The sequence below is a fragment of the Lonchura striata genome, chromosome 4, assembly GCF_050655825.1.
Source record: "Lonchura striata isolate lonStrDom1 chromosome 4, ASM5065582v1, whole genome shotgun sequence".
In the NCBI taxonomy this organism is placed as follows: domain Eukaryota; kingdom Metazoa; phylum Chordata; class Aves; order Passeriformes; family Estrildidae; genus Lonchura; species Lonchura striata.
The window spans coordinates 48,024,932-48,037,758 of record NC_140706.1 but is presented as its reverse complement, the minus strand read 5'-3'; the positions used below and the strand labels follow the sequence as shown (position 1 = coordinate 48,037,758).

The 12,827-nt window shown below is 38.8% G+C and overlaps 1 protein-coding gene across 3 annotated transcripts in view; it reads right to left on the bottom strand.

The window, feature by feature from the left end:
- Window positions 1-12,827, bottom strand: part of PPA2 (inorganic pyrophosphatase 2) — a 34,337-nt gene that overhangs the window by 5,573 nt on the left and 15,937 nt on the right. For all 3 annotated transcript variants that reach the window (XR_014954864.1, XM_021531462.3, XM_085578132.1), the window contains 5 exons: window positions 11,980-12,066; window positions 10,576-10,702; window positions 2,956-3,083; window positions 1,268-1,353; window positions 185-254 (listed from right to left, as the gene is read on the bottom strand). Coding sequence is in view for 2 of the 3 variants with exons in the window: in XM_021531462.3 (XP_021387137.3) it covers window positions 185-254; window positions 1,268-1,353; window positions 2,956-3,083; window positions 10,576-10,702; window positions 11,980-12,066 (498 nt within the window). In the remaining variant the exon portion in view is untranslated. The remainder of the gene's footprint in view (window positions 1-184; window positions 255-1,267; window positions 1,354-2,955; window positions 3,084-10,575; window positions 10,703-11,979; window positions 12,067-12,827) is intronic.

Genomic DNA, 12,827 nt, shown 5'->3' with positions numbered 1-12,827 from the left:
AAGGTTTCTATCACAATGATTACATTTCCCCACGACTTTTCTGCTCCTTCTTTTACTTAAATTTTTGCTTAAGGAAAGACCATTCCAATTTAGCTGTTTTATTTCAGTTTTGGAGCTCTGAACAGTCTTTTCCAATTAATCATTAAAAGAAAAAAAGGGGTGAAAAAAAAGTAAATATCCTTACTGACTGCACAATCGATCGGGCATCCTCCTCACTGCAACAAAATGGGCTGCCACTCACCAGAATATTTGTGCTGAAAAATAAAATTTAAAACCTGCTTTATCCATCAAAAAAAGAGTCACACACAATTAAGTACTTATAGAAAAAAAAACTACCATCACATATAGAGCTCAGAAATGTGTATCTACAAGGGATGAGGAAGTGAAAGCCACAAAGCAATGCTGGAAGGAACAGGTGTGTAGAAGGGTGTTCTTTGTTTCTTTGAGTTTGAGGAGGTGTCTAGGCTGTGTATTCTGTATTAATGCAAGCAGCGCTCACACTCAGTGCTTCTGGCTGCTAGCCTGGGTACAGTGCAGAGGAACACAGTCAAGAAGCTAAATCCCCCCAAGAAGTCAGCAGAAATAAACTGACACTTCCCGAGGGAGCTGAGGAACACCGAGATGGCTAGCAGAGATGATGTGAGTACAGCCCGTCTCTTGTGCCTTGTAGGATGGCCAGATTTGGAGGCCAGATCATGGAAGTAACAGCAGGTTACTTCAGCAACCCACCTGTATTATCTAGCAAGAAGGAAAAGCAGGCCAAAATTCTGCTCCAATATAAAGCAGCAAATACCCATAGTATTTCCAGACAAACTATGGGACCACATCCTTAGCAGAAATGTTTCCCTATGAATCTATATCCTTTCACACCAAAAATTACTTTGATCATGAGTTTTTAAGGTCCTACAGAATAAACTGCACAAACTTCAATTCCCCAAAGCAATAGAATAAACACTAACAAGAAGCCCAAGATTGTCCCAAAACAATTCTGAGCAAACACTCCAGGACCATTTCTCAAAAGCTGAAATAATGAATGTCACATCTACGTAATCAATACATTACTGGAGCCACTTAACAGTAAATCATCAATATACAAGGAGGAATTAGTTAATCATGATTTATTATCAATTAATTATCAAATCCATTAATATTCCTGTCATCTCAAATACAAACAAAAAAATCTAAACAGTTCATGGACATCTGCAAGTGGCTGAATAGCACTAGAATAGTACAATATGAAGAGCAAGAGATGTGACTGGATACATACCACTTTATAGTACCTCCATCAACTTTTTTATGAAGCAAAGCTTTCCAGTGTTCATGGGTAGATTTAATAATTTCAACAGCAAAATCCTAGTTTACAACAAGGAAAGATTTGTAAATTAAAATGTTATTAAACAGAAAAAAAGCCATAGAACTAGTTTATTAAAACATACTATTTCCTATGTTATTTTAAGGCACCTCCTTTGAGGCCTCATTAAATTTCCCTTTTTATGTAAAGAAACAAACTTCACTATGTATCAAATATATTGGCAACACATTCAGGACTTTCCCTCAGTCTGCAGCCACAAAACACGAATGCTACGTGAAATAAACTAAATCAGCACTACGTGCTGTAGAAAATTGTAGCAAGCTCTAAATGGGATCAAGTGTGTGAGCTATGACTCCACCCTTACAGACGCAGGTCACAGTTTGGGTTTCCCCTGGAGAGGCATAACTTCCATTTACTTTATTAATGCCCAATCATATACTTAAGCATTTGCAAGAACATAACATGTCAGCTGTTTAACAGTTTCTGCTTCTTTGAAATAAAAATACTGGGGGTGGGGATGAAAAAGCTTCCAAAAATTAAAGTACAATAAGCCCTCAGTGTCCAGATAATGACTGCTAGACTTGCAAAAAGCTGCCAACTGAACAGTCACATTTGTTAACAAGGAGTGACTTGGAAAAATGCCACTGGAACGCTGTGAACTTCACCAGAGCTGCTGGAGCACAGCCACAGCTGCCTCGCCACATCCCGGGTCTCTAGAAATGCTTGAGAATTGCCCAAATGCTCCAAACCAGCTATCTCAGGGATCTAGTGTCTCCAGGCCTGACATGGTCTATTGTCACTCCACAGTGCAGGAACACCTCTAAGAGCAGTTCCTGGGTTAACAGGGGAGAGTTCATGTTATCAAGCCCTACAACTCCACAACTGATTGATTTAAAAGGCAGTTTTAGTGCAGGGGGGAGTCAGGGCATTTCTTTACCCAGACAAAGCATGTAAAGTTGCCTGTGCTGGTTAGAAGGCAATATGTAACTTTGACAGCACCCTGCAAGGCTGAACTGGCTGACACATGGACATCATTCATGAGAAACCTGTGAGTCTTTGCCAAGAATAATCTACATAGAGTGTGCAATACACAAGATGCAAAGCAATTTCATTCAAATCACATCAAATTTCTCTGGAAAAATCCATGTATTTCCCCCAACAAGGTCTATTCCCTGGTCCAGTCTCCTTTCAAACACTGGTCATTCTTACTGTAAGTAGTTAAATAAAAAATATGAAAAAAATCTGTAACCCATTGTCTTAAACTGCATACCCTAAAACAAAAGTCAGAAAATTTTACCAACAGGACTACAAAAACAGCTGAAAAGGTAATCTGTTCATTACTCTGACACAGAGAATGAAAATGCTTTGAAAAACAGCTGCAAACACACAGATGCATGCGTAAATCTCATCAGGATTAGGACTAATTTTTTTTCAGACTTTCTGTAATGACCTATGCATTTTCTCTGAACAAAATGGAAGGCAGAAAACATTATTTAATCCTAGCCTAATTAATTGTACACAGAAGTCCCTCCCATCAAAATTCATTTTGTTAAGCCTCCTTCTTTACCATTCCAAAAATTCTAGGATGTATTACAGCGCCCACATAACAGAATGATGCATTTTTAATTTTGCATTATCTTCACCTTGTTTTTAAATTCTCCATTAAAAGCAAAGTGATTTTCTGGTTTACCATCAGGAACTTTATATAATTGGAACCAGTCAACTGTAGCCTCAAGATAACCCGGCTTGTGCTTCTTGACATCATCAATATCTGCAGGTTAAAAGGATAAAAGAAAAAAAATAAAAAAGACTGAGCATTTTCACTCACAAGTTTCAGAACATTAATTTTTAAAATTTTCCTAAAGAATCTGAAGCAATTTGATTTCACTGAATACTTTCAATGTCATTGGTAAATTTCACTTAATTACATTAGCTGCCCATAGTTGCTGCCTTACGATTTCACAACCACACCAAGCAGGTAAACCAGTCATCTCCTACCCTTCAATAATTAAGACCCAAAGATACAATGAATAAAAGGACCATATTTGTGACACGAGAAGAAAATTCCACATTTATCTCATTAGGTAGCTTTTACAATACTTAGATTATTCACTGTTGCAATTTTTTCATCCAGCAACTGAAGGCGCTATGAGCATTTTTTTGATAATGGAAGAATAACTACAGAAACAATTTCAACACATAGATCTTCAAACCAGCACCTCTAAACAAAATACAGGCTTGGCTTGTCAATGTTATATTAAAAGGCACTTTTTTGCTCACATTAGTTCCAAATTCATCCCTTTCAAGACAACACAGAGACATGCCAGGAGCTCTGAACACTAACCTGACTGATAACCTTGTGGTATCTGCATACTCACAGTGATAAAGAATTCTACCTCTACCAATCCTGATGGACAAAGATGTGATAGAACACAAAAAGGAATGCATTCCATTTGTAGGACACCCTTGTGAAGCAGAGATGAACACTGCCTTGGTGTGTACAGAGAGATGAAACATCACAGTAATTCTGCTTGAAGATTATGATGCCATATCAGTGATGCAGTTCTTGATCCACCCTTTACCTGCTGTGCGTATCAAATTTTAATGGGCCGTCCTTTGGGACTACCACCACTTCTGTCACTTGCAATGGCGCAGTTCTACCAACTCCTTAACAAATTAACTCCCTGCCAATATGCTTACATGGAAAAGCTCTGAACACTGTTCTAATTATTTTGATGTAAAAAATTATTTCATCCATCCCAGAAGCCAAATACTTTGTAATTGGTGTAATCTTCTATTTCCTTTCTACAGTCACTTCTGACGGAAATGGGAGCTGACTTTTTACTGCTGCAGTCTACCAGCTATTTCATATCATAACCTCACTCTGTTCAGGCCACCTTCCATGGTGCTACTCTCCTCTAGTGTTTTGCAAGTCACTAGCTCATGTCTCCGTTCCTTGTTCCTTCTTGCCCTCCCTCAATACTGCCTGGTTACTTCTTTATCTTCTCCCATAGGAATGCCTCACTAGATGACATCTGGTTGGCAATGACTTCTGCTTAGACACTCTTCTGTCTATCCAGTCCTATAAAATCAGAGTTGCTTAGTCCATGGAAATGATATTGAATCATGTGCTTTCCATCTTTAAGTGCCTAATTGTCTTTTAAAATTTCATTGTGAACCTGGACAAAGACATTAATGTATTTCTGAAGAGAACAGTAAGAGAAGAGAAAAGGTCTTGTGCTACAGACCATTCAATTCTCAGTAGACCACCAAAGGGAGATGACATGTACACTGAACTGGGAGGCCAGACCTATGTGAGAAGACATTCTGAGTGTTAATAGGCATGTCATAGATGCCACTGGCAAATTCCACTGCATTACTACTGCCCAAAGAACAAAGCATAAAACCTTGAAGAGCCCCCTGTAAATTTTTGCTTTGCACACAGTTTTTTACAGGGCTACGTGTTTATGGGCTCAGAGTAAAACACATTTTGAACTTGGCTGCTGGCCATCTTTCTGTAGATCAGGGAATTCCACTGGCAGAATCCCAGAAAAAAGCAAGGGCACATAAGGCTGTGCTAGAGGCAGGTCTTCTAGCTGAAATACGTGTTTAAGAGCACAAAAATCTTTTCACTAGGGTGGGTGGGCGAGACCAACCAAGAAGGAATGATTTAGAAAAGGGTGGTATCTTGGTTGGAGGCCGAATACTTCATTTGGGCACTAATAAAACTGCAGCTCCAATTCAAATCAGTTTCAGGACTCCAATGTATCATCCTGTTCCCTCCAAGCAAGAGAACATCCTTCTTCCAGCCTGAGGCATTGTCATCTCCTCCTCTTCTGAAGTCGGAACTCACAATATCTAACACTTGTTGAAGAGACAGTATCTCCTCAAGTTTGTAAAGCAAAAAAGGCTGCTGCAGCAATTTCCTTGGCTCCCAGAAGTGGACAAACTCCAGACCTCCATCTCCAGACACTACTTAAATTCAAGCATACTTTCTCACACTGCTGCTCCTTTTTTCTGGTTCCTGTTCCAGCAAATGTCTCTCCTAACTCTGCTTCTTCACTCCCCCTACTTGGTTATTTGCCTCCTACTCCCCTAAAAACTGTTCATCAAAAGTGCTTTTCAGTCTACTAACTGGCACTTGGTACTTTTCTCCATCTGTTGTCCCTTATTTATAGGTTTTATTTATACTTATTTGAAGGACTCAAATATTAGGAAAGGCTTTGGGACAGACTTTCACTACCTCCTTTTGTTAGAAATTCTATCTTCATGGATAGAATCATCTCCCTGAATTTCACAGTCTCTCTACTAGAAAATACCCTAAGTAAAATTAACCACAATCAAATTCCAGCTTTACATGGATGGATTGTACTCTGCTTTTGAGGACTTAAGAAGGGGGACATTGGTTGCTTTTATTTCCTGGGTTTCTTGCAAGTTACTCTCCTTCATCCCTATTCCCTATTCTTTACTATAAAGGACAGCTACTGAACATCAAAAGAAATCTGAAAGCTTGACTTTAAAAAAAAGACTCCAGAACATCTGTATTATAATGAAGCTGGTGGCAAGGAGAAGAAAAAAGTACAACAATGCAACAAAACAAACCCCAGAAAAAGTATCCTTGCTGTTGCTGTGGAGTCAGCATGTAATACAAAATACAAGGAAAACAGCAGCTCTTGCATCATTCCTTCAACAGCCACCTCTTCAGTTCATTAAAAGTCACCACAGAAAAACCTGAAAGACAGTTTGTCTTCCACTGAAATCTAAACAGCCTCTTTGGGGTATCATGGGGGAAAGGAGAAAAACCACATTCAGAAAACAAAAAAGTAAGTAAAGGTAAAATAAAAGATCACAATAAGCAGTATGATAATTTACTACACTAATATCTACAGAGGATAGCTTCAAATTATTATGATTTTTAGAAAAGCAAACAACTTAGATGTCTTTTTTGCTGCAAACACTGTCAAGACAGTCTTTTTTGACGTTAACTGCTTATCTTCCCTTAGAGCTATGTACTCACACTGATGTTAAAGGAGCAGCATCAAGTATTTACATGGCCCAAAGCAGCTTCACCTCTGCCAGCAAGCCCTGCTCAAAGTAGCAAAGCAGGTCAGGCTCCCGCAGGTACATTATCAGCATGTTCCCCACGGGGCTCTAAGTGGGAATTTCTCTACACTGCCTGCATGCAACCATAGGTCTTTTTTCTGGGCACCAAAGTTAAGTGCCAAGGGTTAAAAAGACACAGCGGATCACATTAAGGGTTGCAGTTCAGTGGCCATAAGGAAAATCCCTAGAGAACTGCTGCTACCTCTCTGTTGAGGGAGTGAGCTAACATGAATGCAGATCCCAATTCTAGCTGGCTTTACAGAAGAGAGCAACAAAAGCATTTGTACAAAACTACCATTTTTAGTACCACAGATGCTGCTTCTTGCAAGCAAAGCTAAAACAACATGTTTGCAGCAAGCTTTCTAAACAAGTTCTGTGGGAAGAGAGGACATATGCTTTTAATAACATCTTATAAACATTTACAGGAAGCAGCAGCTACATTCCATATAAAGGCATTTGGTGTATTTTGTGCAGCGGGTAGGAGGGAAGCCTTGGTACAGCAAATTAATTTCCTTATACTGAGTGCTTACACAAATCCACAACAAAGGTCTTCTGGGCCTCTGCTGCTTCTCTGAATAAACACACTCGCATGCAAAGGTCTGTAACAATATATAGTACAAAATATACGATATGCCTTAGTTATGCCATTTAGGGTTTGATCACTAAACCCTATCTTGAGATGCGTATTGCAAAAGCAGCATGGAAACAGCACAGTTAACTACACCAGTGCCAGCAAAAGGCAGCACAATAAAGCCAGCAGACATCACCAACTGCTGTTGATCTTTCCTGGCATCTTTCCAGTAAGCAATGGCAGCAAAACTGGCTGCTAAGATTCCAGGCCACTAAATCACCTCCCAAATGCCATGCAGTATATATGATTAGTCCAATTTGCCAAAGGAGGGCAAAGGGACCTTTGGAAAGCCAGACTTCATACACTTCATACACTTCAAACACAATTCCTGCTTCAACTGCCAGTGATTTTTAAAACTTCTTGTCCAATATGAAGATGCCACATACATTTAGACCAAATCACAGCATAAAATCATCACTCATCCCTTCTGACCCCAAACTAGAAAAGCATTAGATATAGAAGTGAAAGCCAGTATATTAAATTCAATCCAGACTATGAGATAAGCAGACAAGCAACCTTTCTACTCCAAGAATTTACTTCTCCTCCTGGCTATTTTACAGAAAAAAAAAAAAAGAAAAAAAGCAACAACAACAACAAAATAAAGCAAGCAACCTGGCCTATTACTCCACCAAGATTTAGTATTTCAGTCTGTAAGAAGGAGCTTTTAGGGCTTTTCTCAGAGTTGTTTGGTCTAAAGTTGCTCCATTGGTCCACTAACAGCCATCTGCCTAGCAACTGCCTGAGCAGAAATACAACAGCCACAAAGACGTATCTTAATGAAATAGATACATCTGAATAAGTCTAGTTGAAGTCTAAAAGCAACTTTCTCACACAGATGTCTGCATCTGACATACCACTTATATTTGGTGAGAGATGTCCCCATGCCCACCAGAATTAAGTGTTTGAAATATTCAAACAGATTACCTTACAAAGTCAGCCCAAAAAGAAACTAAGACCCTGCTAGTCCTACTGATGACACAGCTCCCACTTAAACAGGTGATAAGTATTGCCTGTCATTCCGGGGTACTGTCACTGTAAACAAGAGTTTCTCACTGCTATGTGTGAAACAGAAAATTCTAGGTAGGGTTTCCAATTTAAACCAGTATTTATCAATAAATGCCTGCACAATACAGTCCAGTGGAGTGCTATGAATAAACAACGAGAAGCACTCAGAAGTTGTGACCTCTCAGTTCTGAGTTCTGTGAAGTCTCAGAAAAATCAATTGCACTTATGAAAGGGATCACAATCCCCGAAGGAGAATATCCCAGGTACCTGGGGTGTGCTTAAAGAGGCAAGGGGAGTTAACACACGGTGCGGGCTCAGGATGGGGTTTGTAAGTAATCACCACTCTCACGTCTTGAAATTATCTTTTCCAAATGTTCACTGGGGGCTCTGCACATACTGAGCTGAAAGCAAATGTGATGATTCTCAGTGCAGTTGGAAATCTTTAACAAATGGTACAGAAGTGACTGGACAGGATTAGAAGGCAACACTTAGTCTCATCTTCCCCAGGAGGCCACCTCAATAAAACAGCAGCACATCAATTACAGAGGGAGAGACCAGTTTTATCCATAGCTGCCATCCCTTTATGCTGAAATAATTAACAACTTTGGGAAGGGGGAAAAACAAGTATAAAAGGACATATTGTACTGCCTGCTCTGACAGATTTGTTTGTTTTCAGACTGAAGAATGATTGCTGTTAAACACTGCAAGCCACTCATGTTTTCTGAAAGCAGACAGGGGTGCTTTTTTCCCCCCTTTTCTTTCTTCTGTAAATCCTGGGTTGCAACTCCAATCCCAAAGGGAAATAATATTAAACTGGATACATAGTACTACACTTCTCAGAATCTCAGGACAGTTCTCTTCTTGAAGTTTTGCACATATTGCCTGATAAGAAAGGATGCACACAGGAATCAACTACAGGCAATGGTTTGTCCATTCCACCCACTACTACCTCTTTTTTTTAAGACTACAGCTCTTACTTCTCCCCTCCCAAATAAACTAATGCTGTAATAGAGCTGGTATAAATCAATCATTACCTGGGGAAAAAAACAGAACAACAAAACCAACCAAAAACCCAGGGAGAGCTTTCAAATACAGATGGTTAACCCCAAATAATAAATAACATTGGAATAAACTAACACAGTTTTGCCCCTGCTTAGTAGAATCCTTCTGAATTCTCTCATCCACTTTTCTGACTATATTCTCTCAGAAACTGCCAGGGAGAAAAGGTAAGTCTTTAAGAACTGGGTCTAGAAATGAAATGCTATTCACTTTTCTTTTAACTACTGACATGTATATTGCATTTTACTGCACATTACAGAGTGGTTTAAATTGATACTGACATTAACAGCAAACTATTACTTACTCTTTCCTTAAGCTGAACTTCTTAATCTCTAACTGTCAAAGTAGTTAAAGAGTCATAAACACTATGCAGTAATTCATCTGCCCAATGATTTTAATCAGCATCAACCCAAGAGTTTCCTTTTCCTCATCTCTTCTTCTCCCCTTCTTTCCCCACAAGTCAAGTATTCTCCATGTGAAAGTAACCTGCAAGAAAACTGAGAATGAAGGGCTAGTCCAGTGACATACTTTACATTCAGAAACCATGAAAAAACTTCAATGGCTGAGAAACACACTTCCTTAAAAAGCTATTGGATTGCTCTATTCCTACAGAAAGGCCACTCTGCATCTTGGTGCTCCCTTACCAACGAAGAGCAGGCTGTCATTGTACATATCTGATGGCATATGTGATTTTTGGTTTCCCAACAATCAGTTTTAGACAAACCTCCTCACTTAAGTCTCATGATTCTCAGTAATATTACATTTGAGGAAGCAAATCTCCATTTATCCACACAAAACTGCACTTTACCTGTGCTATGAAAACTTAACTTCCTGCAGTTTTAATACATCAGAATTACACCTCAGGTGCTATCCACATGGACATGCTTCAGTATTTGGGTTTCATTTGGATACCAGAAGTCTGATCACAGGGAGGACAAGTCTGAGCAGGATACTTCCCCCTGCACAGCTCATCATCATCAAGGCTGATTAGGGTAAGCTGCATTAGCAGTTTATTTTGCCAATTTTAAAGCTAAAAGGTGAAACCTAATTGCTCATACTAAGCAACAGACTCTGGAGCCAATCCTCTTAAAAGCGGCAAGACATTGGAAATGCCTTTTCAGAATCCAACACAATGCCTGTAAATATAAAAGGAACAAACACTTTCACAAAGGAAAAGAGTAGTGTGCTACGTAACATAGAGCAGGTAAATATGCACTATTACACAGTACATAAGCCTGTAAATATTGGAGGTCTTGAAAATCCAAGCAAACCATTTTAGAAGTTTAGTGTGAAAGCATATATGCCCTACGTGAAGGAAGCACTTGACCTAAACAACAACAACAACAAAAAAAAACCTTGCCTTTCCACTGTCTGCCTCTTCTTATCCTGGGAGGCCTAAACTCAGGTACCATTCTGCTGTGCAAGTTTCTGACATAACTGCATTAGGAAAGACAAAAATACTTGCCATGGATTTTCTGAGCTTCTGGATCATCTGCACTGATGGCAATTATCTTCCAATCTGTCTCTCCTTCATCAACAAGAGCTAAAACACCCAAGACCTTCACCTGAACAATATCACCAGAAGAATGAACCTGAAACAGAAAGTAATGCCACAAAGATTTGGAAAACAACATGTGAAATTTCTTTTACCTTAAAAAAAAAACAGTTTTGCATTTTTGACTAGCAGGCTGTAACAAAATTGCTAGATAGATCTGCAAACCCAGTACACATCCCTTTATCTCTAGTCTTTCTCCCACCATTACTACTCTCCAATCCTCAATTCTCCAGTCAGCATTTAAGTAGACAAGTAGCTAAATTTTTTTTCCTTCCCTTTTACCCTAGTTTCCTCACACTTTCTTGATCTTCCCTCCAAATTGTAAGTCAGAAGTGTCTCATACTCATTTTTTAACTTCTTCCTGTTCCTTGACTCTCTACTTTCTGAACTCAGGGTCCTAATTTCTGTCTACACATAAAAACACATAGCACGCCCCAGAAATACCAACACAGCCATTTTTGCATTTTCTTTGGAATCTCCTCCCTACCAGCTAATATTTCTTCTTTAATGCTTTCTGGATCCCTTGAAATTAATCTTTAGGTTTCTTAACCCAAATAAATATATAGAGCCACTTTCACTGAAGTCACCAATTAAATTTCCCCTTACCTAAATATCCTAAGAGATCCCTCTTTCAAACTCATCCATTTAATAACCTCATTTTTGATACACAGCATAGCTCCATTCTTTGTTGCCTCTAGGTATGTAGAATTTTCTTTCAGTGAGCTAAACCTTTCCTTTATACCTACTAATAGTGTTTGCTGCACCTCTTTTTCAGCCATCCGTTCCATGACTCGTAACTCTGCAACACTGCAGCAGGTTCCTGTCTTCGCTAGAAAAGAGGATCTACTTCTGTTCGCACGCATGAGTAAAATCAAAACCACCTCCTTTGTGGGTCTGATTTTATAATTCTAAAACACATGATGCCGTTGTATTTCCTCATTTTTCAGCAACCTATTCCTAGCTCCAATACTGCTAACAGGAGAAAAAATAAATAAAACTTTTCCTTCCCCAAAAATCTTAACCATCACTTCCTTCACCCAAAACTTACTGTTCAGCTACACAACTTCAGGATGTTGTTCTTTTATTTTCTCTTGTAACTAGTACAAAGACTTTACCAAATCCTACTTTCCCCTATTCTTTTTAAAAATCCACCATTTTCTTACCTATTCTCTCCTTAGATCCTCTACTGATACTTTTGTCAGACCCTAACATAATTAACACATCTTGTTTTCTGTCTGACCGTCTCTTTCAGAAGTTGCTACCAAATTATTAAATTAACCTTGATAAATTAAATTAATCCTGATAAATACAAACCTTTGAACCTATTTCACACACATCAATAGGATCATTATCCCCACAACATCCTGTAATGTTATCCGTATGGTTTGGATCTTCCCAGGTCTGCCAGGGAAAAGAGAACTATCAGTTAGCTGCTGAACTGCAATTACAACTCATCTTACCACTGAATTACAAAGATTAGCAAAAGCAACAATAAAAACATCAGCTTTCTGCGAACAGGCTTGCTCAATGGGAGGAGAAAAAGTAAACAGCCAGTGGACTGACACTGAGTATCTCATACTCAGGACTAGTGACATGATTACTGAGGACATATTTTTCCTGTGTCAATGACCCAACAGATACACGTTACCCAACTGCAATGATTAAGGAATCAGAGGACCCTGAATATGGATTTTTCTAGTTACTAGTGATAGTGGGATCAAGCTAGGATATCTTACAATTACATTTTTATTATACTTGTTAAATACCATGATATTAACATAAGTTGTTTTCTAACACATCTAAGCTTTGAGCTAACCACACTCATACACACAGATTTGTCTGCACCCAATAAGCTTTTTAAAGATTTTAGATTTAGGCATGAAGTATTTCTGAGTATTTTGAGACATGTACATTCCAAAGGAGAGCTAAGAGTTTAAGACCAAAGAGGCAAGTTTAAACGTCTGCTCTGAGCACTGCACAAACAAGGAATCCTAGCTGAGTTATACTAACTTAATTACTACACAAGTACTTGTTTTTAATTTAAAAGTAATGAATAATTCGTTCTACAGTTGAGCAGCTTTTCCATTAAGAATTTTGAGTCCAGTTTGGTATTGTTGAAAAGACTATAGAAAACTTTATTTTCCAAGGAGCTACATTGCTAG